Source organism: Myotis nattereri (assembly GCF_964212035.1).
Source record: "Myotis nattereri genome assembly, chromosome: 16".
NCBI classification, from domain to species: domain Eukaryota; kingdom Metazoa; phylum Chordata; class Mammalia; order Chiroptera; family Vespertilionidae; genus Myotis; species Myotis nattereri.
The window spans coordinates 36,552,036-36,575,960 of record NC_138091.1 but is presented as its reverse complement, the minus strand read 5'-3'; the positions used below and the strand labels follow the sequence as shown (position 1 = coordinate 36,575,960).

At 52.3% G+C, this 23,925-nt stretch overlaps 1 protein-coding gene and 1 pseudogene across 10 annotated transcripts in view; both read right to left on the bottom strand.

Annotated features, from left to right (window-relative positions):
- The window catches only part of MAPT (microtubule associated protein tau), an 80,586-nt gene that overhangs the window by 23,565 nt on the left and 33,096 nt on the right, over positions 1–23,925 (bottom strand). For 4 of the 9 annotated variants that reach the window (XM_081109053.1, XM_081109049.1, XM_081109052.1 and 1 more), the window contains exons 2-4: positions 17,004–17,162; positions 6,572–6,637; positions 1,703–1,758 (exon numbers count right to left, since the gene is read on the bottom strand). In XM_081109053.1, the coding sequence (XP_080965179.1) occupies positions 1,703–1,758; positions 6,572–6,637; positions 17,004–17,145 (264 nt within the window). In that variant the 5' untranslated portion in view covers positions 17,146–17,162. Of the gene's footprint in view, positions 1–1,702; positions 1,759–6,571; positions 6,638–10,554; positions 10,642–13,180; positions 13,253–17,003; positions 17,163–23,925 lie in introns of all 9 variants that reach the window. The other 5 variants (XM_081109045.1, XM_081109048.1, XM_081109046.1 and 2 more) reach the window with 2 other exon arrangements.
- Positions 18,273–20,619, bottom strand: LOC308531941 (vesicle-fusing ATPase-like; annotated as a pseudogene). Its single transcript has one exon. The product of its transcript is annotated as a vesicle-fusing ATPase-like (transcript).

Below are 23,925 nucleotides of genomic sequence, written 5' to 3'. Positions count from 1 at the left end.
TTGCATTCCCCACGGAAGCCTCAGCGAGGAGGACGGCCCAAGGGATGGAGGAGGAGTGAGGGGAGGGATGCGAGCTGAGGTCCTGGGGCTGGTGAAAAGGAAGGAAAGCTGGGGGCGGGTACTGGCAACGCCTCCTTCCCCAGGTGCACAGGCAGCGCTCTCCCTACCAAGGTGTCTGAGAGACCTGACCCCTCACTATGAGCAACTCTAGGGCAGGGACGTTGCACCATGTGTGGGAATGAATGAATGAATGAATGAATGAATGAAGAGTGAATGCATGAGGCTGGGGTCCCCCTAAATGTGCATCATGGTTGGCAAGCAGCCACGGCTACTGCTTCAAGCACCGAGGGCAGAGCCCCATCCCCCAAGTCTCTGCAGGACCCTCAGCTGACTCACAGGGTCTTGTGATGGGGAACCCTGACTTCCTACAGGACAGCGCTGTGGGGAGCGGCCCTCAACACGGTACCATTTTGCACCTGGGGGCGCCATCAGGGCTCCGGGGCTGATGAAGACCCAGGCCTTTCAGGCGGAATTGATAACGGGAATTTTAGGCACCTTTAAGAAAAACAGGTCTTCGTCTAGGGCAGTGATGGCGAACCTTTTGAGCTCGGCGTGTCAGCATTTTGAAAAACCCTAACTTTGGTGCCGTGTCACATACAGAAATTTTTTGATATTTGCAACCACAGTAAAACAAAGATTTATATTTTTGATATTTATTTTATATATTTAAATGCCATTTAACAAAGAAAACTCAACCAAAAAAATGAGTTCGCGTGTCATCGGTTCGCCATCACCGGTCTAGGGCCACGGTGGGATTTTCCTGGGAAAACACTGCTGTCCAGTTACAGGAGCGCAAAGTCACTGAGGGGAGTAACTCCAGCTGATGGGAAGTCCTGGGTGCAGTGCTGGTGGGCGGGTGGGGGGCAGCAGGCTGCTTCTCTTACTGACCCTGGGGTTCGTTTCTGAAGACTGACAGCAGCACACGATCAAATCACCGCCTTGGCAAGATGTGAAGCGGCATCTACTGCGCCACGGCCGCCACACTTGTCCACTTAGCATTCAAGGTGTGTGCCAGGCTTCCCTCCTCTGCCAGCCGCACCCCCCCTACCCCCCCGCCAGCTCTGCAGCCACCAAGCCAAGCCGCTTAGAGTTCTTGGAGGGCATGAGGCCTCTCTTCCCAGTCTTTGCTGTGCTGTTGCTGCCCTTAGAATGCCTTTCCCGCCCCCGCCTCGCCAACCCCCCTTTGTAGGCCCGCTCTCCTAGGGCTTTCCGGAACCTTCCACCTTAGGTTGGGGATCACGTCCTTGCTCAACACTCCCTCAGCCCCTCAAGGAAATGATATTTTTCTAGCTAAAGTGTGTGTATATATACATATGTTTTTGAGCCCAGACCTGCCGCAAGAAGTGTAAGATGTACAAAATTCAGAAAAGTCAAACGTACCTTCATGTCCCGTGAACACCTCATTTAACTAGGCTAACGGATGGCACCTAGGAGCAGGGCTCCTGAGCCTGCCGACTGCCCTGCCCAGGCAACAGGGGTAAACGCGGGAGTTTTACGTTGGCGTAAAAACAAGTGCTGGGAATGGCAGCTGTACCTCAGTGACACGTATACAGACACATTGTACATGCAAACTAATTCAGATATAAAGCACGGCTTCTTGGTAGACTCGGCGGCAGACAGCTCCGTGGTTTCGGCAGCTTACCTTGGTTTTCTTGTCGTCGGTTCCAGCCCCGTCTTTGCCTTTGCTGACCATGCGAGCTGATGAGATATAAAACGAGAATGGACGTCACACCCATTTGCACGGCTCCTGGACGGGGCCCGGGGCCGTCAGGCCACTTTCTCAGGGTAGTGCCACCTGCTTTGCTCAGGTGGGCTCAGCGGGAACCACTGATTTTCTCTCCCCTGGAACCTGTTAGGCCTCTCGCTGTTAGTATCAACACAGCACGCTGGGGTCATTGCTTGGCGCACCCTGACGAGGGCAGCAGGCTGGCCGAGGGTGGGGACATGCAGAGGGGACGCAGAGGCAACTTCCGGGCACACGTTGGCACAGGGAAGGCAGACCCTGCCTCTCACGGGTTCCCTTCCTGCCTCTGCCTGGGCCAGTCCCCCCCAGCTGGGGCCAACTCCTCTCCAAGGAGGGGCACTTGAAAGCCCCAGGGCCACCGATGGGGCAGCTCAGCCAGGCTCTGGCCCCTGCAGGACCCCTGCTCATGCTGTCACCCAAGGGTCAGGGCCAGCCCCTCACTAATGGAGGCTTTGGGCACCAGCCCCAGCTGTTCTCCAATGAGCCCAACCCGAAAATGACCCAGCCCTGGAGGATCTTCTCACCACGTGGTGGCCCTCCCAAGGGGTTAATCCTTGCATTTTCCCAAATTAGCTCATAACTGGTTACCATCGAACATCCTACAGATGACCTCTGGATTTTAGGACTAAACCATTGACCGCTTTTGTGTTTAGGAAGCCACACCGCTTGGTGAAACCAGTCTACAGGTCTACCAGGGTCACCTCTGCCTGACCTTCTCCTTCTACTGACATTCATTGTTGAAGATTGATTATAGATTTGTCTTTGATTTCAATATTGTAATCCCCTTGCCCCAAGGACAATGGGGCCTCTTGGAGCTGCTCACTGGCTACGGGAGACTGGATTTTTAGAGTGACCAGCATTGATGAGCTAGCCCAGCGGTTTTCAGACTTTACCGTGATGAATCACCAGGAGAGGTTATTAAAATGCAGGTTCCTGAGCCCACCCTGAGACTCTTAGCCAGGGTCCAGGACCTGGTTCACAGCCTTTGCCCACATCAACCATCATGCATGTCACAACCAATGCGTCTGCTAGATCAGCATTTCCCAAATTGGGGGACTGCTGAACAGGCCCTCTTCCAGGAGATGTAAGCAGATGAGATCAAATAACTTTGGGGAATTCATACTATGGGTCCTTCTCAGAGGGTCAACATGTGCATTAGATTATTAAAGACTCGGGCAAGTCCTGCACCAGCAAACCCTATTTAACTTTGTTTAGTCTAAGCTGACTGGACCATGGACACACCTGTCAGCATCCAGTGGACCAGGATTCTATAAAACACCGTTTCCAGGAAGCAGTGTTGTAAGGTGTCAAGCCACAGTTATTTGCCTCCTACTATTTTGGAACTTAGGATATTTTAAAATGGACACAGGATTTTTTTTTCTGTTTTAAATTTTAAGGGATTATAAATTTATTAGGCCATCTGGGTACCAGATGGGTTGAGCTCCAAAATGGCACCAGCCTCTGTTTTAAATTTTAAATACAGCTTCCTTTATCGACAACATTTCCAAGTTTTCTTGACATGCAGGATCTAATAAAAACTGAACAGATGTTTGCCATTGACAGCTTCAGTAGCATCCATGTCTGAACCCTGAACATAACCCTAAAATGCTCAGGGCCCTAAATGTATGGATGCACTTGACGTGGCCAGGAAGCCGCCTTGGGTTGTATACTGTCCCCTCCCTGACAGGACACAGAGACCTCCACACTTGGGAACCGCCCCTCCCATCTCTCCAGCCCCCAAAGGGCGACTGTGGTCTTGCTTCCCAGGGCTCAGGAAGGGGGGTGCTTTGAACAGGAACATTTTGTTCCGCTCGTTGTCCCTCCTGCGGGGTGGGTGTGGGTGGGGTCGTTGTGTCATTGGCTCAGTGTGGGCTGTTGGCCACCTCCGAGCGCTTGTGTGTGTCACCTGCCGGTCGTGATGCATCGTCCACTGACAAGAGCAGCAGGAGGCGGGCGCGTGCCCTCTGCGTCTCTGGGCTAGGAGGTTTCACTCCAGAACCTCTGGAAGTCACTGTGGTGTACAAGGAAGAGCTTCCTTTCCGAGCAGACCTGCCTGGATTCTGAACCTGGCTCGGCCATTTGCGACTTGGTAACCTTCAGTGAGTTACTTTGCCTCTCTGAGCCTCAGCTTTCTCATCTGCCAAGTGGGGCTAATGACACCCACTTGGGAGGGCCGGGAGGGCTCTAGACTATACATTTAAGGCGCACGATAGGCCCTCAAAAGTCGGAGCAGCTGTTATCCTCCCTGGAGTGCGGCCCACCAACCTCCCGTGGGCTGGTGGAATGTGCGGATAAACCAAGTGGCTGGGGGACTGAACAGGGCAGGAAGCGCTGGGTGGGGGTGTTGGTGACATGCAGAACGGCGGGCAAGCAGCGTGAGGGGGGCACGTGCGTCCAGGGCCTGAGGGCAGGAGGAGGCCACGGGAGGGTGAGCAGCGGGACCCAGGGGGTCCGCGTAGTGGCTGTGCCTGGGAACCTGGAAGCGGCAGGCATCACAGGGGCCAGAAGCTCAGTGGCAGTGCCCGCAGCCTGGGTGGCACACGGGGTTCCGGGAAGCAGCTCAGGAGCTCTTGACACAGACCTTTGAGTTGAGGGACCCGGCTGGCGGGCTTCCCGGGCAGCCCAGCCACAGGCTGCTTTTCAGGTGGGTCTCGAAGGTCAGTCTTTTTTGTGTCCTCTCCCTCAGAGGGGCTCGGGGGCTCTGAATCCTCTCCAGGGGCCCCCGGAGGGGCAGTTCCTCCCACATCCATCTGGGAGCCTCCCTGCTCCTTCTGCATGTTGGCTTTGATTTCCACGTGGAACGTGAACTCGGGGGGCCCGTCATGCCCTTCCACAGGCCCAGCGCTGGGCCCCTCAGGCTCTGCGGCCTGGGGCTCTGTGCAAACTTTGGGGAGGAAATCGACACGGAGGGGGATGGCACCCTCAGCTGGGAAACCGGGGGTGCCAGTGGCTTCTCTAGAAACTGTCTGGGGGGCTGGCCCACCTCGGGCTGGGGAGCTCTGCAGACCTGGGGAGACCTGGGAGGGAGGGGAATCCTGGGAGGGAGGGGAGTCCTGGGAGGGAGGGGAGTCCTGGGAGGGAGGGGAGTCCTGGGGCGAGGACTCGTCGATGTCGCGGTCTTCATCCACCTCCTCACCCCCCAGCCTCTCTTTGCCCTGATGCCCCTTCAGAGGCGGCCCCTCCTGGTGCAGGCCTCCCAAAGGCTGGTGCTCCAGCAGCCCCAGGCCACGGCGACTTCCCGCTGTGTCCTCGGGTTCTGTCCCCAAGGGCGGGTGCGCAGCTTCTCTGGGCCCCTCAGGCAGGATGGGAGCCCCAGGTACGTCGGGCATGTGCTGGCGGGTCAGACCCGGGGTCCTCAGGCCTGTGGCTGCATCTCCATGACGCCTCGGCTCTCTGAGGACGCCTTCCTGGACCACCTCTGTCTGCAGATGCCCAGGGGAGCTGGGCTCCGGGAACGCCGGGGCCTCCTCAGCCCGGGCCCCTGGCTTTGGTCCCCACTCCTGGAGGGGCTCCCGAAGGCCTCCTGTTGGAAGAGGCGGTGGGCAGGTGGGATGATGCTGAGGACGGTGACAGACTTGGACTTCTGGCTGTTTCTCTCCCCGAGGCAGCACGGAGACCCCAGAAGCTTCTCTGCCGTGTCCAGGCTGGACCTGAGAGCTAAGTCCATCGGCCAGGGGCCTCTCGGGCACCGCCCTCAGCTGACCAGGAACTCTCAACCCCTCTGGGTTTGAAGAGGCAGCAGTGGCAAAAGGTTAGCAAGGGCTCATTGATTGTTTAAGAGGAAACACACGTATTTGTTGCAATAAGAAAAGGACATTTAAACGACATCACAAGCCCACACGCGCTGCGCTCACCCTCGTTGCTTTGGTCTGCTTGGAATGAAAGCTCTCTCAGTCTATGCTGGGGGCTGGGGGGTGGGGTTGAGGAGGGGGGGCAGGGTGAGCACCTCCCCTCTGCAGGCCTGTTTTCTCACCTTGGACCTGGTGAGTTCCAGGGCCCCATCTAGCATTGGTGTTAGGCTCAGACACTTCCTAAAGCCAGGTGGCCTCAGTGGTGGTGCTAACCATTGGCTAAATCCCATATCACTTTCTGGAGAAAAAAACAGAGCACCTAGTTCCTAGCTTTTTTGCAATCTAGAAGCTTCCACATTACAGAGTAGACTCTGAAGTTCATTTATGCAGCAAATGACAGCCAACAAACCCAGCCCACGTTGTATCAGAGGTCTCCATTTCCTAAGAAGAATCTCTAGGACTTAAAAAAATTAAGTTCTTAAAGGTTGTATGCTAAATGATTACAGAAAGTTGCTTTTCTTGAACACAGCAGTTTTGGTTCCTGAGAAGAAAATCATAATAGGGTTTGAAGTTTGCACAGGCGAAAACGGAAAAGAAATGGCCTGTTGGGGATCTGGTTGAGGCCTTGCTCCTGGGACAGACCAGAGGGCACAGCCTGCAGGGAGAACCGCCCGTCACACATCTTTGCGTTTCTGTTGGATATTCATTCTCTCTTCCCCAAGTGGGACAAGGCCAGCTTTTTTTCAGAACACTAAACTCTTTAGGGTTGACTCAGAAATAGTGCTGGGAAAAACATGTTAGAGCTCTTTCTAGATCCCCACAGCCCGACTTTAATAAGTACCACCCCCTAAAAATCTGCTGGGCCTGTGACTTAGGGCCCAGGCCCAAATTCTCTTTTCAGGGTCGAGTCCGCCTGAGACTTGCCATCTCCCTCCTCCCAACCCCCAAGGCTTGGCAGGCAATTCCAGCCACTGACCTTGAGTCACATGTCCAGCCGCTTGGTCTTCCAGGTTGGGGGTGTCTCCAATGCCTGCTTCTTCAGCTGGTTTATGTGTCGGCAAATGAAGGAGAGAAAAGCAGAGACAGTTACTGTGTGCTAACAACAAAGCTCTCCGCACCTCCCGGTCGTTTTCTGAAAACATTAAAAAAAAAAAGGCACCTTTACCAGTACTGAGAGGCTGTCCCTCCGACTCGCTGAACGTGTTATTGCTGGGGATGTTGACTACACAAACCCCTTACACTGTACAGGTGACCTCAGTCCGGTAGGAAAGACCTTCCCCACAGTGGGCCAAGGGTTCTGAGGGCCCCACTGGACAAAAACACACAGGATGGGTGAGGCCAGAGGAGCAATTTGCTGCCAGGCACGGCCATGGGACCCGTGTCCGGGTGTTGAGTCCCAGCCCCAGCTCGGGGCAGAGGTGGAGGGAAGGGCTAGGCATGGGCTGTGGAGTCAGGCTGGGACTCACACCCAGGTGCCATTATTGACTTAACCTCTGCAGCGTCTCCATTTCCTTACCTAGAATCCCAAGGTGACGATACCGGTTCTACTCCTACAGGAGGGCGGTGAGGATTAACACAAGAATTTGTGTGAACGTGTTTAGCAAAGCGCCTGGCAGATAGCAGGTGCCCCAGAGCTGTTTGGTTTCTTTTCTCCCAACCACGGGAAACCCTTGAACTGCGTGCCCAGAATAGGCGCCTCCTGGTTCGAGGGAGGCCAGCGGGGCCAGTGATAGCTTTGGGGCATCCTGGGCTCCTGCTTAGCAGCTCAGCCCAAACACAGAAGACTGAGCAAAGGTTTCTGCACATTTCAGTGGTGCTGAAATCAATAAGCTTTAATGCAATGCCAATTTCAGCCTCATAATAAATCAGGATACTGCTACAGGACAGTGAGTATAACTGTCCAGAAGAAAGAGCCTACAAGACCAGTTAGCCATCCATTCCCTCGCGCTGGCCTCAGGAGCCCAGTGACAGAGAGCCCCCCGCCCCCCGCCCCCCGAGAAATGCCTGTATGCTGCTGGCTGGGCCACCAGTCTTTTCTCCCACACCTGCAATGACTCAGCCTCTACACCTGAGACAGAAATGACAGGTGACCATCCCTGGCCACACGGGCCCACCACGGAGAGCACGGAGGAGGGAAGGGGAAGACTCCCTGGTCTCCGGATAGGCCCATGATGGCCTTGTAAACACCCGCCCACTGGCTGTCTCAGGGCAGCTGTGGTGAGGGGGGCCGCGGTGAGCTCAGGAAACTCCCCATCTACCAGCTCATAGCACAACCGCCCTCTGGGCCCCCGAGCTGACACTGCGCTGCCCGTGAGGTCTAATGGTGACAACTCCATGTCATTGGACGATACTGTCCGGCAGGCGCAGCTCCAAACATCGATTCGGTCTGAGTTTCTGTTGAGGTTACGGAAGGAAAACTCAGTGACGGCAAGTCCCGCTGAATGGCACAGATCCGGGAGACAGAGCACACGAGAGGCATGCCAGGATGATGTCACCATCGTGGCCCTGGGAAGTCGGCAGCCTCCACAGGCCAGCGCAGAGCTGTGATAGCCTGGCCCTGGCACCAGCTAGAAATTGGAGGGTGCCGAGAACTCTGACGACCCCCAATGCCAGCAAGGGAGGCCTCCGAGAAGTCCGAGGGAGGGAGGGCGTGTGACCGTGGCTGGCCTGGCACGTCACTATGCGGCCTCGCTGTATTCTTGAAGCCCCAAGACGCAGGGGCTCCCACCCCAGCACGGCAGTGATTCTTGCCGTGGGGCGGCCACCCTGCACCCCCAATAGGACCTCAAATGAGAAGTGTTCAGGGGGCACCAAGATACAGCAAATGGAACCTGCCAGTTGAGGTGCCAAGCGAAGGTGCATATTGTCCAAGTCAACAGCTGAGCCTCTAACACCTTCTGCCTCATGAGGAGGCAAGAGGATGGAGGGGAGGGTATCTCTGAGGAGGGTTTCTTTAGAAAGATTGGGGGGGCCATGTAAACACCCCCCCACCTCAGTTCCAGTGAAAGGGGTTCAAGGCACCCCTTGGAGACCCTTGGTGAGTGTCCTCTATGGTTAGCGCCATGGCGGGACCCTACCTTGGAAAGTAGAGGAGGGGAGAGGCCAGCCCTGCTTTGGAGGGTGGACAAGGAATATGGTGGAGGCCCTGCTGTCAGTCTGCAAACCACAGTTTGGGCAGAGAATGTCTGTGTGTCTCCCTTAGCGCTCCTCTGGGTCAGGGCAGCGTCCGTGTGGGGATGCTCCAGACCACGTCCAGCAGGTCCCCAGCTGGAGCGAGCGCCTCTGCAGAGGTGAGGCTGCAGGTAGATCGTCAGCCCCCAAGGAGCAGTGGAGAGGAAATGTCTGCCTGATTCAAGACCAGGGAGGAACCTTCGGGGGGGATGACCGGGTGGGAGGAGACGGGAAGAATTGAAAAAAGGTCCCCATAGAGCCGTGGTCGGCAAACTGCGGCTCGCGAGTCACATGCGGCTCTTTGGCCCCTTGAGTGTGGTTCTTCCTAAGCCTTAGGAGTACCCTAATTAAGTTAATAACAATGTACCTACCTATATAGTTTAAGTTTAAAAAATGTGGCTCTCAAAAGAAATTTCAGTCGTCGTACTGTTGATATTTGGCTCTGTAGACTAATGAGTTTGCCGACCACTGGCCTTAGAGAGTCAGCTTTAAACACCGCAGAGAGGGTGCAGGCAGCGGCTCTTCCTGCCTCCCATCCTCCCCCTCCCCAGCCAGAGGGGAGGGGCTGCAGCCTGGAATGAGCTCTGACCTTTGCATGGAGTGGACCTTCTGATCGGCATTTGCAGACTGTGTTTTGTGATTAATGAGACGAAAATCTCTTTGATTACCTAGGAGTGATGGAAAGTGGGCTGCAGTGTTCACCCCGGGCAGGGGAAGGGCCCCCATTGGAAAAAGAGTGAGGGACAAACACCAGGGGACTCATGATCTCATCCCACGAGTCCTTTCTTGGCCTTCACACTACCTTCCCTGTCAAGAATGAGGCCTGCCAGGCTTCGAGAACATTTCTCTCCACCCATCTCAGAGGACCAACTCCAAAAGCCGAAACTGCTTGGAAGCGTGGCCTGCTTGGCCCGGCATGGGGTTCCCACGCGTGGGGCCCTGAGGAAGGCTGTGGCTTCCCACGTGGCTGCGGTGAGCACCGCCCTTAGGAAGGAAAGACACTCCTGCCTGGGACAGGTCCCCACTCCCCATTGCTGGTGAAATCCTGTCCAGAATTCTTCTGTGTTTCTTGTCGAGCACGCTCCCACCACCAAGTGCCTGTGGGGTCTGTACGTCAGCCCAGGGGAGGGGACGCGAAGGAAATGCCAGCAGGAGCTCCGGGCTGGGCTAGCCGTGTCCTCAGGGCCCGGGCAGCTCTCTGTGACTCTGGTGGCCCCGAGTCTGGGCTATTTCTGGTCGGTGCCTAGATGTCTGAGCTCTTCCCCATCACCGTGTGGACAGGACAGCAGCGTCATGCATGTTCTGTGCAGACACGCGTGACAGGAGGGTCGCAGGATTGGATGCTGGATTATATGCTGAACTCCTCAGGGCTTGTACTCCAAAGGTGTGGGTCAACCATCTGGACCCTGCTGCACACTCAGTGCTGCTGGGGGCACACCGGCCCCTGAGGGTGAGCCTGTCACTGGGCAGAGTCTGTGGAGGGTGGACTGACCTCGGGTGAAGGCAGGGTCTGCCGCCAGCCTGCCTTGGCGCACCCTGCGGAGCTGATGCGCTGACCGGGACAGGGAGGAGGAGCTAGAAGGGAGGCACAAGGTCCTCTCCCCCGGGGAGGCTGGCAGACGGCCATGGAGGCAGCAGGACATCCAGGCGTCAAGCTGAGAACACCCCAATTGTCCCAGGAGCCAGTGTCCGCCCACATTCCCGCCTCACTCTGAGATGAGCACAACCCCACGCACACCCTTTCCTGCAGCAGATCAGCCGGGAACCCAGCCCTGGGGTCACCCTCACCTGTGGTTCCTTCTGGGATCTCCATGTGGGGCTGAGCGGCTGCTTGCTTGCCGGGGCCTCCCTCATCCACTAGGGGCGCTGTCACGTCTGGAAACCACTGAAAATCACCTTTGTGGGGCCCGGGATGAGCCGTGCCAAGCCCCTCACCTTGCTTTGTGTGCGGCAGCAGGGCAGGGAGGGGAGGCGGGTGGGGAACTCAGCCGCATGCAAAAAAGCCACACCACAAAGCAGGTCCAGAGCCACCCTGTCTGACATCTCCCGGGAAGCACATTAATATTCTGCTTGAGTGGCACCGGCCCATGAGGCCCTCTGCCAGGAAAGCCAGGGACAGCCCTGTGTAGGCACGCAGTGCAAGAGACTGCTGGGGATGGTCCCAGGGAGAGGTGAAGAAGAGATGTTGAAAATCAGATGACTGTTCCCAGATGTCTGATCCTTAAGGTGGTGCAGGAGAGGAACTGGGCCTAAGGCAGGGCAGGAACTCCGGGGTTAGGGGATAGGGTCTACGGCTTTGCTGTGAGTCCTTTGTCCTCATTGGGCCTCAGTTTCCTCATCTGCAAAATGGGAGTATCAACTCCAGGTAGCCTCCGAGGTTTCCTCCAGCTGGCCCTGTCCCGAGCCCATGTCCCCTGGTTAAGGAGCACAGAGTCCCCTGGGTAGGGAGGAACAGGCCCGTGCTGTCCGGGGTCGGGTGCTTGACCACAGGACTGGGGCAGGGCCACCTTCAGAGCAGAGTCCGGAGGTGGAGACCCCCCACCAGGAGTTGCTGTTGGTCTCTCACTAAGGTGAAGGCTTCCAATCGGCATTGGTCCCCGAGCAATGCCCTGGCACACTCCCAGGCGGTTCTGGGTGAACATAAGGAGTTGTCAGTGCGGAAAGCTGTCCAAGGGCCTGATCAGTTTAGACAACTGGAGTCCATTTTAATTACGGTCTCGGGAGCAGGCGGAACAGCCCGGCCCAGCACGGCCCCTTCCCTGCCCGGTGGGAGCTGAGCTCTTGGGACCCACACGCGCACAGGGTCCCCAGTGCAGCGAGACTTGTTGGAAGATTCTTCCAGAACACCGTTGACGGGACACTGAAAACCGTGATGTGGAAGGCTGGCCTGGGTTCTCGCATTAGCGTTTCAGGACTTTCTCAGGGAGGTAGGCAACTTGTGCAACTGTCCTAACAAGATCAGCAGGATGTGTCTTGCATCACTGGCTCTAAGGAGAGAAAAGAGCATTTGGCCTGGTATTCTCTTCCCTGGGCTGAGAACCTGGGGGTGGGGGAAGGGCCATGCCCACTGTGTCCTCCACGGATGCACCCTTAGACCAAGCAGTTGTCAGGCACTTGACAGCCGCTTTCTGAATTCATCCAAGGTGGATGCTGGGGCCAGTTCGCACCCTGTGACACACAGGTGCAGTAATGGGCAGGGCCCGGAGCAGTGCTGAGAACAGAACCGGGAGCCTCCTTGGGGAGGATGAAGAGATGGAGGTGCAGATACCACGAACGGGTTGCTCAAAAGCCATTCTCAAGTCCCTTGTCTCTCGATTTCTCCTACTGAAGAGGCTGTAAAGCAAAATACCTGGTGGCCCCGTCTCCCTTCCAGCCAGGGGTGGGCCGTGAGACTCAGTTCTGACAAATGAGACACAAGCAGAAGCTGGCCAGGTGGGGCTTGCAGAAAACCTCCTGCTTTCCTAATTAAAAGAGAACACTTTGGATGTCAGGGCTCTTTTGGCCACTTTGCTTTGCTACTTTCTTTCTGTTTCGAAGGCAGATGTGGTGCCTGGAAGTGCAGCAGCCATATTGTAACCATGAGGCAATATAACCGTACAGGATGGCAGGAGATAAAGACGGCGGAACACTGATGAGACTGGGGACTGCCCAGATCTGGGTATCTTATCACGTGAGACAAATAAACCTCTTCAGGTATATGCCTCCCTTCCTTGGGTTTTCCTTGACCTGCAATCAAATTCAGTCTCGACTGACATAGATGGGAAGCAAGAGAAGGTGGTCAAAATCGGGACCAAGGAGCACCCCAGGAAATACACAAGGAGCTTTATAATAACCTGGACGGCAAATGTCTAGAGAGAACAGGTCGGAAGATGGGCTGGAACGAACATGGTGGCCAATGTCCAGAGGCCCAGCCACGCCCATTGCTCACACACAGAAGGACACTAAACCAAGACCAGTCCCAGCGTGTGAGCTCAGAGCCAGGCATTGACCTGCTCCTCTCCTCAGCCACACGGCTGCTCTGGGACCTGGTGGCTCATGACAGAGTGAGCTGGGCGGGGCTTTTGCAGAAGTTTGGGGAGGTCAATGGATATGAAGCAGGGGCTTTGAGGAGTTGCTTTGCCACAGACCCCAGTCTCTGCAAGTGTGGCTGCCTCAAAGCACCCACATGATGAAGGTGCCCATACCTGGCACCAGCGAGCAAGGCATCCAAGCAGGGCTTGGCTCCGCCAGCATTCCTGAGCCAAGCCTGAGCCATCCTGCAAAGCACTGAGCGAGCGTATCTCTCAGCCAGAGGGAGAGGCAACAGCAATGCAGCCAGGAAGGGTGGCACACATGGGTGCGAAGCACGGCGACACGCAGGCTGGTGCATGGGAGGAGCTGGCTGGATGGAGCAATGAGAGGAAGGAGGCCCCACCTTTGGCTGTCGGAGTGCTCTTAGCATCAGCGGTTTCAGATCTGTCACCGGTGGGGGTCCGCAGGGGAGGCTCTGGAACATACACAGTGAGTCCCTCAGAATGGCCGCCTCGCCCACCTGCCCTTGGGACCTCAGGAGGAACTCAGGAGCAGTTTGTTTTGAAGCCCAAAGTCACTCAGTATGGAAGCCAGAGGGATGGACCGTGGCCGCATGATAAAACCACAAAGAGGCCCAACTCCCTACTCCCCCTCCCCCGCAAACACCATGGTGCCCCACACCGGGGTCATTGGGCATAGGCACAGGTGAGCAGTCGTTGGTCTTGGCGAGAGGAGACAGTGCCTTTTAATCAGCTTGTGGTTCCAGCTGAGGCAGGGCTCTCCTGAAAAATGGCGGCAGATACCAAAAAGCTACGCCCCAAGGACCTGGGGCCTCATCTTTCCTTGCCGGGGAGACTCATGGGAGATCACTGCCATTAACGAAGGGCAAGCAGAAAACACCTGGAAAACACTCAGCGCTCCAGCTCCTTCCTCTGAAAAGGAAGTAGCTCAGGGCAGACCCAGTGCCCGCTTCTAACTGGACAACCGGTGCCTGGACTCCACCCAGCTCCTCTCATGGAAGGGTCTCTAAGTGCGGGCTAAGCAGCCTTGAGTGACACCTGGAATGTCAGCCTTAGTTACTTGGAAGAAAACTGTCCTTTCAGAACCGGAAGCCAGGAAGCTCTGGCGCCCTCTGGGAGAGCCACTCCACCCAGGGTGGGGGCAGCCGTGGGGTCGGTTTCATGATAGGGGGCTGGTTCTGTGCACGAAACGGATGAAAAAAAGGCAAGTGGAGTCCTAGGGCACCATGGGGTCAGGTACCCCGGACCCGTTGCTAAAACGCTGTCCCGGGACACCAGCCCTGGCTGCGCCCATCCAGTCAAAGAAGCGCTAATTCTAAACAAGCCGCCAGCAGATGTAGTTTCCTGGTCCCGGAGCTTGCAAAAACCAGCAAACGTCATGCAGACTGTCTGCGGAGTCTTATTACTAACCAGCCTTGACTGGCAGGGCACTGGCACATATGGGTGTGACCGGGTCTCTAGCAACTTGTCCCCAAACACCCCTGCCCCCAATTTGTCCTCAGCCTGCCAGCCTGCAACCCTTATCATCTGCGTTATCCTTGTTAAATTTCTTGGAGGTCGGAAGGAAGGGGAAGGGCTTCTTCCGAGTATCTTATCTAGAAGGTATAACCAGTTAACCCATTAAACACCTTTTCATTCATTAGGATGTCTTATCTGATCCGTTAACCAACTTGCACCCTTTGCAGGTCTCTTTGGCTGCATCTCGTCCTTTCCCAATGCTTAGCACCTACTTAGATAACGCTCTGCCTAGTACTTTACATGTGGTTTCCTGTCATGACCCAAAGCAGTCTCTGTCACTTACCTAAAGTGTCGCAGGTCAAGTGGCACCTCTGCCAAGGGGCACCCCTTGCTCCCCATATAAAAACAACTCGTTCTAAGTCCTTAGCAGCAAGAACAAGCCTGATGAGAACTATGGAAATCTTTCAGGTATTACTGCTTCCTTGGCAAGTATATTCTCCGGGTAAGCAAACTACCTCCAAATGCTTTCCTTTCCCAGCAGGGACAAAAAGGTTGGCCCCTTAAAACTCGCATATAAGTTGACCCTTAGACAACACGATTTGAACTGTGTGGGTCCACTCACATGTGGCTTTGTTTCAGTAAATACTGTAAATGTATGTTCTCTCCCTTATGATTTCCTCAATAACATTTTCTTTTCTCCAGCTTCCTTTTATTGAAAGAATACAGCATGTAACATAGAACATGAAACAGGTGTTAATCGACTATTTATGTTATCAGTAAGGCTTATGGTCAAACAGTAGGCTGTCAGTAGTTAAGTTGTTTTTTTTTGGGGGGGGTCAAAAGTTACATATGTATTTTTGATGACTTGGGGGGTTTGCACCCCAAACTCCCAAGCTGTTCAAGGGTCAGCTGTATATATATTATCATATGTCTGTTTGGGCCTAGAACTTCTGATCATGTTTTATGTGAAAGAATGGAGTAGTTTTAGCGAATATACTTTAGGCAACTCTGAGACACAAAATAACTCAGTCAGCTGATTCTTACTGTACAAATTGAATTTAGTTTTCCCTTTAAAAAATAAGACTGGTGAAAACTGCTTTTTTTTTCTGGACTTAAAAAAATGAGCTTTTTATTTGAGAACAGTTTTAGATTCACAGTAAAATTGCAAAGATAGGACAGAGAGTGTACCTCAAACCCAGTTTCCTCATTATTCACATCCTTCATTATTATGCTACATTTGTTGCAACATAATCTATATTTTTCACTTAATTTTTAAACCAGGCAACCCTACATAGAGCATCATTTTTCATTGGCAGAATTCATCCGGGGCAAAATTCAGCATGTTGTGATTCTAAGTTGGATTCCATCCGTGAGCGTTTAATAAAGAGTTTAATAACTGAAGTTCCACGGGGACTTGGCAGAGAGTGATGAGAGGCGTGCGGGGCGGGGGCTGGAGGGCATGTGTGGGCTCAGGTCCTCCGACGAGGGAGCGCTTAGGGCCCAGCAGCCCTCCACAAAGAGCTGAAGCTTAGCAACTAGGGCTGGAGCCAGGCTGTGGCCTGCGGGCAGGTCAGAATGCACATTTCTTGTTACCATGACGCCAGGTAGGGAGTTCAAGGGCCCATTGGGAACCCATTCCCCCCACCCCCCCCCGCATCCCTCCCCTCCCATCGCTCTTTCTGGCTGGGCAGCCTCTGAGCCCAGGGACAGCAGGCCCACTCGGCCTCCACTTCCTCCAACCTGGAGCCCGCGTGTCTAATTTCCAAGCTCCTGTGACTCCAACGTGTTCTCTGCTTAAACACATACAGAGAGGCCAGCCTTTGAAGTAAGGCCCCCAGTGAGTCCTGAAACCTTTCCAAGACAGAGACTGTGGTTCCTGCACCCAGGGCACCTCCTGGTGACCTGCCTCCTCCAGGGAGCCCTCCTGGATAGATGCCCCCAGAAAAGGTCGTTTCCCACCTAGGAGCTGCACCGCTTCTATTCACCATCCCACGCCCCAGGCTGCAAAGTGTTTTTAAAACTATTTTTACCACTAAAAGAGGAAGTAGACTGCTTGCCATTTTGTCTCCTTAGGAGTAGGTCTGGAGGGCAGGGGCAGGGTCCTCCTCACACTGAGGCCAGCTTGGTGCTCCTGGCGGGAATCAGGCCAGCATGTGGAGCAGAAGAGAGGCTGCGCATTTCCTGAATTTGGTGGCCAGACAGTGAAATGAAACATATTTGTTTGGAATGGGACAGGAGGAGGCCAAGCTGATTTGCCCAAAGGACTGTATTTTAGAATATGCAGAAGTGGATGCAGTTTATTAACGTAGGTATAGTAGGAATCCCAGCACTAACTAACGTGCCGAACAGGGCCCAGACAGGCCTGCGAGGGAGAGATGAAGCTAATGTGTCAGGCCACGTATTTTGCATGCTAATGAGTGCTGCTGATTTATAAGTCAACAGGTGTGGCTAAAGACTCGAGAGAGCACCCTGTACTGATCAGACTGACCCGCCCTGCATTCTGTCACACGGCATCCACTCGGGTGGCAAACTCCCCTTTGGAAGGTACATTTTCAATGAGCGTCGCATCTGGGTTATCTTGGCTCATTCAAATGATGAGGCGTCTCTCTATTGACAATCTAACCCAATAAAGTGTTTAAAACTTCTTTAAGAAACTGGCTGCAAACCCCTCCTGCCAGCCTTTTCCAAAGCAAGCGGACCGGCTGTGAGTCCCAAGGCCCGGGCCTGCCGTGCAGGGGGTGCACTAACCTTTCAGACCGTGGTCCCCGTCGCCCTCGTGGTCCTGCAGCAGGGTGTAGCTCCCCTGAGAGGGGAGATCTTTCCTGTCCCCAAGCCCGTAGGTCCCGGCATGATCGTCCATCATGTTGAACTCCTGGCGGGGCTCAGTCATCCTGGTTCAAGGCCCACCTGGGGAGGGAAGATGGGAGGTTGAGGCTGGGATGTTGAGGTGAGGCTAAGTGGTTGGGGGGTGGGGAGTGTGTGTGTGTGTGTGTGTGTGTGTGTGTGTGTGGAGTGGGGGTCAGGCAGAGTAAAGTGCCACCTCCCTAGTTCATGGCAGACATATCCTCACCTCCCCACTGACCTCCCCAGCAACCTCAGCCTGAGCTTTGCATCCCTGCCAAAGTGTTATTTACATGTATGTGCACCTTTAATTCACAAACATCACATCAGTTCATGTTCAAAAGCACCAGGTGGACAGGTGACTTGTTATGCCCAGCACTCGTTCAACTTCAGTAAGAAGTAAATGCTGCTGACTAGGAGTTTAATGGTTTTTGTTGGTTTGTTTGTTTTTTATGCAGAGGGTAGGACCAAACAGGAGAAGGAAGGCGTCAGCGGACACCCCTGGTAAGGACACTGAAGCAGAGAAAAGCACGTGTTGTTCAACCTCATGCAACTAACTGCACAGCAGAACCACCTCTTGACCAGTGTCCTGACTCCCCCAGTTCCGAGTTGGGTAGCCCCCTGCCCTGCCAGGAGGTCAAAGCTGTGGCCTCCACTCACCTCACTGGTACCCACCAGGACCTCAGCTGTGCATTCTGAGGGCGGGCAGGGAATCCCTACCAGCGCCCGGAGTGGGTGTGAGGCTTGGGGCAGCATGCACCCCCTTCCCTGCAAAAGCCCAACAGAGCGCGGTAGAAATGATATTTACTCAGACGTTGTTCTCATCTTCACTGAGAATATTTCTTTATTTAAAAACTAGCTCATAGCTTTGAGTTTCTGGACTTTTCAATATGCCACTCTGTGCTGGTTCACTTATGCTACTTTGGATTAGTCCATCAGCTTCCATTTTTATCTCTGGAAGTTTTTAGTCTCTTGTCTTTTACTTTGATACCTTCCTTTATATAACCTAATTATCTCATAGTACTTATTCTTTTTTTTTTTAAATAAGCACAAGGAGGGGACTTTTATTGCACTGATCATGCAGAGTGAGCATGTGTTGAAGGCAGGGAACAATTCACTTCATTTAGGGTCTTGAGTAAATCCAGTGATGATCCCAGGCCATCTTTACCTTGGTCACTATGTGTTTGCAAATACATTTTCAAAGTCAAGGGAGTGAGCTCCTACTTCTCTTAAGAGAGCCAAGAATTTTCTCAAACGGTATTCAGGATCCATCTGTGGGGACATCTTGATCAACATTAGCAGCTTCTTGATTCCTATCAAGACCTTCTTATCTTTTACTTGCTGTGCAATTATGGTACGTTCTTTATCACTGAAGTTGCCCAAAAGCTCCAAAGCTCCCAATAGCTGCTCTCCTGTGGCAATGTTGGGCACGTGGATGGTGGTGCTGAAAGCGGTAAGCAGTTCCATCTCCTGAAGGACATCTTTGCGGCTAGTGGTCCCAATAATAAGAAGCTTGCGGCCCTGAGGAGGAGCCTTTTTCAGTAACACAAGAAGAGCCTGTAATACCAGATTAGAAAATCGAGGGCCAATAGGGACATAAATCAAGCAGTCTCTCAATATCATCCACAACTATACAACTGAGCTGGGATTTGTATGCATCATCGAAGATCTTCATGGCCTGACACTTGGCTGTCTCAGAAAAGCCAATCATCTTATCAGGAGAACAGATCTTGATGAAGGGGAAGTTGGATTCCTCTGCAATCTTTGCAGCTAACGCAGTCTTCCCACTGTGAGGAGGGCCTTCCAACAGGACGCTAACCAGTGGTGTGCGGTCACTGTTTTTCGTCTGCTGGACCAGCAGCTCTCCATCTTCTAGAACTCGAGTAACTGGGTCACCCCATTTGATAATACCATTCATAATGTAACTTGCATAATCCTCTTGGTTTGTGCCAAATGCTGGTTTGATATCATTCTCCAAAGAAGCGAGGAAATCTCCCCTTGTCACCTGCAGGCTCTCTGCTTTTTCCATGCCCACTTCAACTTTAGTAGTGGCCTTTATGTGTCTGTTCATAGCAGTGGATTGTGCCACTCGCACCAGACCCTCCAATTCAGCACCGCTGAAATTCTTGGTCTCTGTGGCCAGTTCTTTAATATCTACGTCTGCAGAGAGTAACTGATGCCCTCTCATCCTTGCTGTGTGGATGTGAAGGATTTGTAGTCGACCTTTTTCATCTGGTAAGCCTATTTCCATTTTAACTTCCAGTCTTCCAGATCGAAGGAGAGCTTCATCTATCAGATCTGGTCTGTTGGTCATTCCAAGGACTAAGATGTTGTTCAGCTGTTCTACCCCGTCAATTTTGGACAGCAATTGGTTGACGACAGTGTCATGGACTCCCGTGCTACCAGCCATGCTCCCTCTCTGCTTGCAGATGGCATCAATTTCATCAAAGATGATGATGTGCAAACCACTGTTAGCACCAAGCCTTCTTTGCTCCTCTTCAGCATCAGCAAAGAGTTTACGAATATTAGCTTCTGATTCTCCCACATATTTGTTAAGAATTTCTGGCCCATTGACCACTTTGGGTTCTCTTGCATTCAACATCTTGCCAATCTGTCGAGCCAAGAGAGTCTTACCACAACCTGGGGGCCCATATAACAGGATGCCTTTAACATGTTTGCAACCCATCTGTTCCACAATCTCTGGAGGAAACACTCGGGAAGCAAATGCTCATTGAAAAATATCTGAAAATTCTTTGTCCAGACCTCCTATTCCCATTTTTTCAAAGTTCCAGTCAGGATTGATGATACACTGGCGATTTTCCTTGGTTTTAGCTTTGCCAATAAGACTGAGTGATGAATTTTCTGCTTTTTCAAATGCAACTTGACTATTTCCAAGAACCAGTCCTAGTTCAATCTTTCGTCTTTTACCTATCCCCTGCTCTCCCTTCAGGATGCTGGGATCCATGGCTTCAATATCCTTTATTACTAAGCTAAAAAGCTTTTCATTGAAGCTAAATACAAGCTGTTGTCCCACTGAGAATGCCTGGTTGTTGAACTGTTGAATAAATTCTCCTGCCATCTTGTCGGTATCCTAAGGATTGGAGTCGATGCTTTTTTCTGCAGGAAATCAATCTCGATGATCATTGTGCCAACACATTGTTTGGTCTTGTCAAACATATATAAGGACACTTCTATTTCTTGCCCAATAGAAAGTCCAGCCCATATTCGCTGAGGTAAGCTGAATGCAATGCTCCCTGGAACCACTGATGGATGGGTCCTCAGTGTAAATGTGTACCTGTGGCTGGGAGAGGTCCTCACAATCACATGCTGGCCAGATTGGAAATCTTTTTCATTCACAACTGCACAGTTGGTTAAAGATCATTCATCTGTAGGACATCTCGCAGCTTGCATACTCCGACCCGCCATCTTCGCGGACACGTCCTCAGTACTTCTTCTTTACTTATTTTTGAAACTCCCCTGTCTTATCAGCTTTCAATTCCTCCCTTTAAACTTTTACATGTAGTTGCTTCCTTTTATTGTTTAAATTATTTTTACTTTTAATTTTCACCCCAGATTTATATTAGCTTTTCATTTATTAATGTTTTTATTTTTATTTTTGAGATAATTTTAGACTTACAGGAGAGTTGTAAAAGTAGCCCCTCGGGTCATTTAGTAATTTTTAACCTTTTGAAATTCCCTTTGAATATATTTCCCTATGTTACCTTTTATCATTCTATCCTTTTAGGCTGCTTTTTTCTTTCATTCTTTCCTTTTTATATTTGTGACTTTTATAATTTTTCATAGTCTAAATGTAGTCTTTAATTTTCCTTTATAATTTGTAACAGCTATCTCCTTATGTTTCTGTTTTCACTAGAACTTTTCTCAGTGACACACAGGCGCTGCCGAAGTGGGTCAGTTGTCCAGGGAAGAGCTGATAACACAAACTGGAGTGGGGGGGGCCTTTTTCTTTCCTGCCTAGGAGGCATCTAGCTCTCAGTTTCGGTGATCAATTAATAATGTCTCCATGGGAAAGGGTTGGAGGACACACCTGATGACATGCGTCTTCTAAATGAGTTATGAGTTGCAGAATGTTTTAAACCCACAGTCTCATCTCCACAGGCGTTGAGCAACTCATACAAATGGTGAACTACAAGGTGGAGGTGCACTTGGGGTAGACTCTCCATCTAATTTTTCCAAGACTGGCTTTAGTGGTGGGACAGCCAGCTTCTGGCTCTGTGTTTATACCAGCTGGCCACTGGCACACTCATGTCCAGCTTCATTCCTCTCCCTTCTGGGCAGGACACGCTGGTGTGGGTGCCTGAGCTCTCTTCTCCATCCACGATGCAGGATAAGAAGCTGAGAGCTGGGATGGTCTAGGAAGATTTTAAGAGTGAGGTCAAAACTGATGAACTGAGTGAATCCAGAGACAGAGAAGCATGGAACAGAATGCGGAATCTCAGAGGGAAGGCGGAGGAAGGTGGGAGGGTGGGAGGTAATCAACCAAAGACCTTGTATGCATATATGCATAACCCATGGGCACAGACAATAGGGTGCTGAAGGCCTGAGGTGGGGGGCAGGGGGCGGGAGGAGGTCAATGGGGAAAAAAGGGGACATATGTAATACTTTCAACAATAAAGAATTATTTTTAAAACCCCCAAAAGCGTGAGGTTAGCAGGACCTCTGCTGGGCGAGGCAGAAGGTGGTGGCCTGGCCCCACGGAGGCAGCTCCTGCTTATAGAGAAGGGGGCGCCTTTTCATTCTGACTGAGGCCCGAGGCCCTTGCCCCTCAGAGCTCTCTCGGGAAAGGCATCTGAGACTGAGCTTCTCCAAACCTTGGACATCTCCCCAAGGACGAGCAGGACTCTATTTTTTGGAAGATAAAAGTCCAAATTCATCCTTTAAGGTTTAGGATTTGGTGGTGATATTCTCTACTCTTAGATATGCTGATGGTCTGTTTTCCTTGAAAGCCCCCAAACATAAGAACCCCTCTTCTGAAAGGCACCAGTTCCATTGTCTGAGGACTCAACTACGGCTTCCCACCCCTGTAGGAAGTAACACCTTCCTCACTGCTTCCTGATGGAGTCTCTCTGAGGCCCTCCTGGGTTCACTGCCCAACTGCTCATCCCTGGGACTGGTCCACGAGCCACCTCATCTGGCTGACTTATCAGGTGCCCCGCCCTGGAGGGGTGGAATCGGCCCAGAAGCTTGAGGCTTCCCATACTTGCCAGAGACACTCTAGCTGGCCCAGGTGAGGTAGGCCAGCCAACTGAAGTTTTAGTGAACGCTCAGAAGTTTAAGGAGCCCCATGGTTTTGTCTTGTGACTGGATTGATTCCTTTCAATGACCAAGTCTGCCCTCCTGGAACATGGCAGATGAAGGTGTAAAAGTAAGGATCTGACGAGTTGGCTTCCTCTTTCATAAAATGTTCTATCTTTTGCTCCCTCCTCTGTTCAGGTCTCAGTGCTCGCTGTAATGACTTGAGCGAGCTCTTATTTTATGAATAACATTAACCTTTTATCCTATTTGTGACAGATCGTTTCTCTAGTTGGTTGCCTTTTATCTTGGTTTCTTACGGCTCCTGATGGGCAGGTTTTAGTTTTTATACAGTCAGGTCTATTTTCTTCTGTGATTTATCCCATTGCTCTATGATACATAGAGATCGTTGATATTTTCTGCTATGTTTTTAGTGATCTAATTCTTTGTATTAAACTTAACTGCAGTGGGAAAGCAGTACATATATGAATGAGCTGTGCCCCAATTAAACTTTATATGTGGACACATGAAAATTTGAAAGGCATATCATTTTCATGTGTCATGAACTTCCATTTTTCTGTCTCCCTCTCCCCCCAACCATTTGAAAAATGTAAATTCTCAGTGTGGCTTTTGCATTTGATGTTGGGTTTTGTTCATCCGCGTCTAGTGTTTCTAGTGTTTTCCATAAGGTTTCAAGTCATTCCTGGAGCTTCAGGCAGCAGCTCATTGTTCTGGGCCTGGGGACATGCTGCCTCTTTTGGGTCCATGGAGCAGATAAGAGGGTGGTTGTTCTCAGGGCCCTGGCTTCTGATGACCTCCCGCTCCCACCAGCACCACCCCGCAGGGCTGGAGAAAGTCAGATGCGCCAATAGGAAGCTGGATGAATTATAAGGGCTGCTGGAGAGATTAAATCATCCTTAAAAACACAGGCAGCTATTCAAAATGAACTGTGTGCTTCGCAAGGGCCAATATTTTCCTTTGGAAAAAAGTGAAATGCATGGGAAGAACTCCCTAAGCAGGGAGGCTCACCATGCCACCCTCCTGCCAACCCCGGGCAGCAATGCCCTTAGGTTCCTGGATCTTCTGAATCAACAAGGCCGCAGCCCCGGAGCCTGATACACAGTTGGTGCCACACAGTTCCTGTCAAAGAAGGAGCTTGCTCTGTGTGGGCACCCCTCAGGCGTGTCACTGGACACACAGCAATCCTGTGATGTAGCTAGTCATCAGCATAGATATTAAGATTCCCAGTGGATAGATGAGGAATCTGGAAAGGTCACACAGCCCAAGGTCACACAGCCAGCAGGAGACGAGGCCAGGATGCAAAGCCCGTGTTCTGATAGAACACACACGGACTGCTCTTCCATCCTGGACCATAAAATGTTCCCCAACTTCCTGTCGGGCACAGGGCTGGGTGTAGAAGGAGCATTGTCCAGGACTCACACCCTGAAGCTGCGTGAACAAGTCACTTCTCTCAACCTTCTTCATCCACAAAATGCCACTCTTAGAAAGCCCCCCAAACATAAGACCCCCTCTTCTGAAAGGCACCAGTTCCGTTATCGGGGACCTCTGCGCTCCC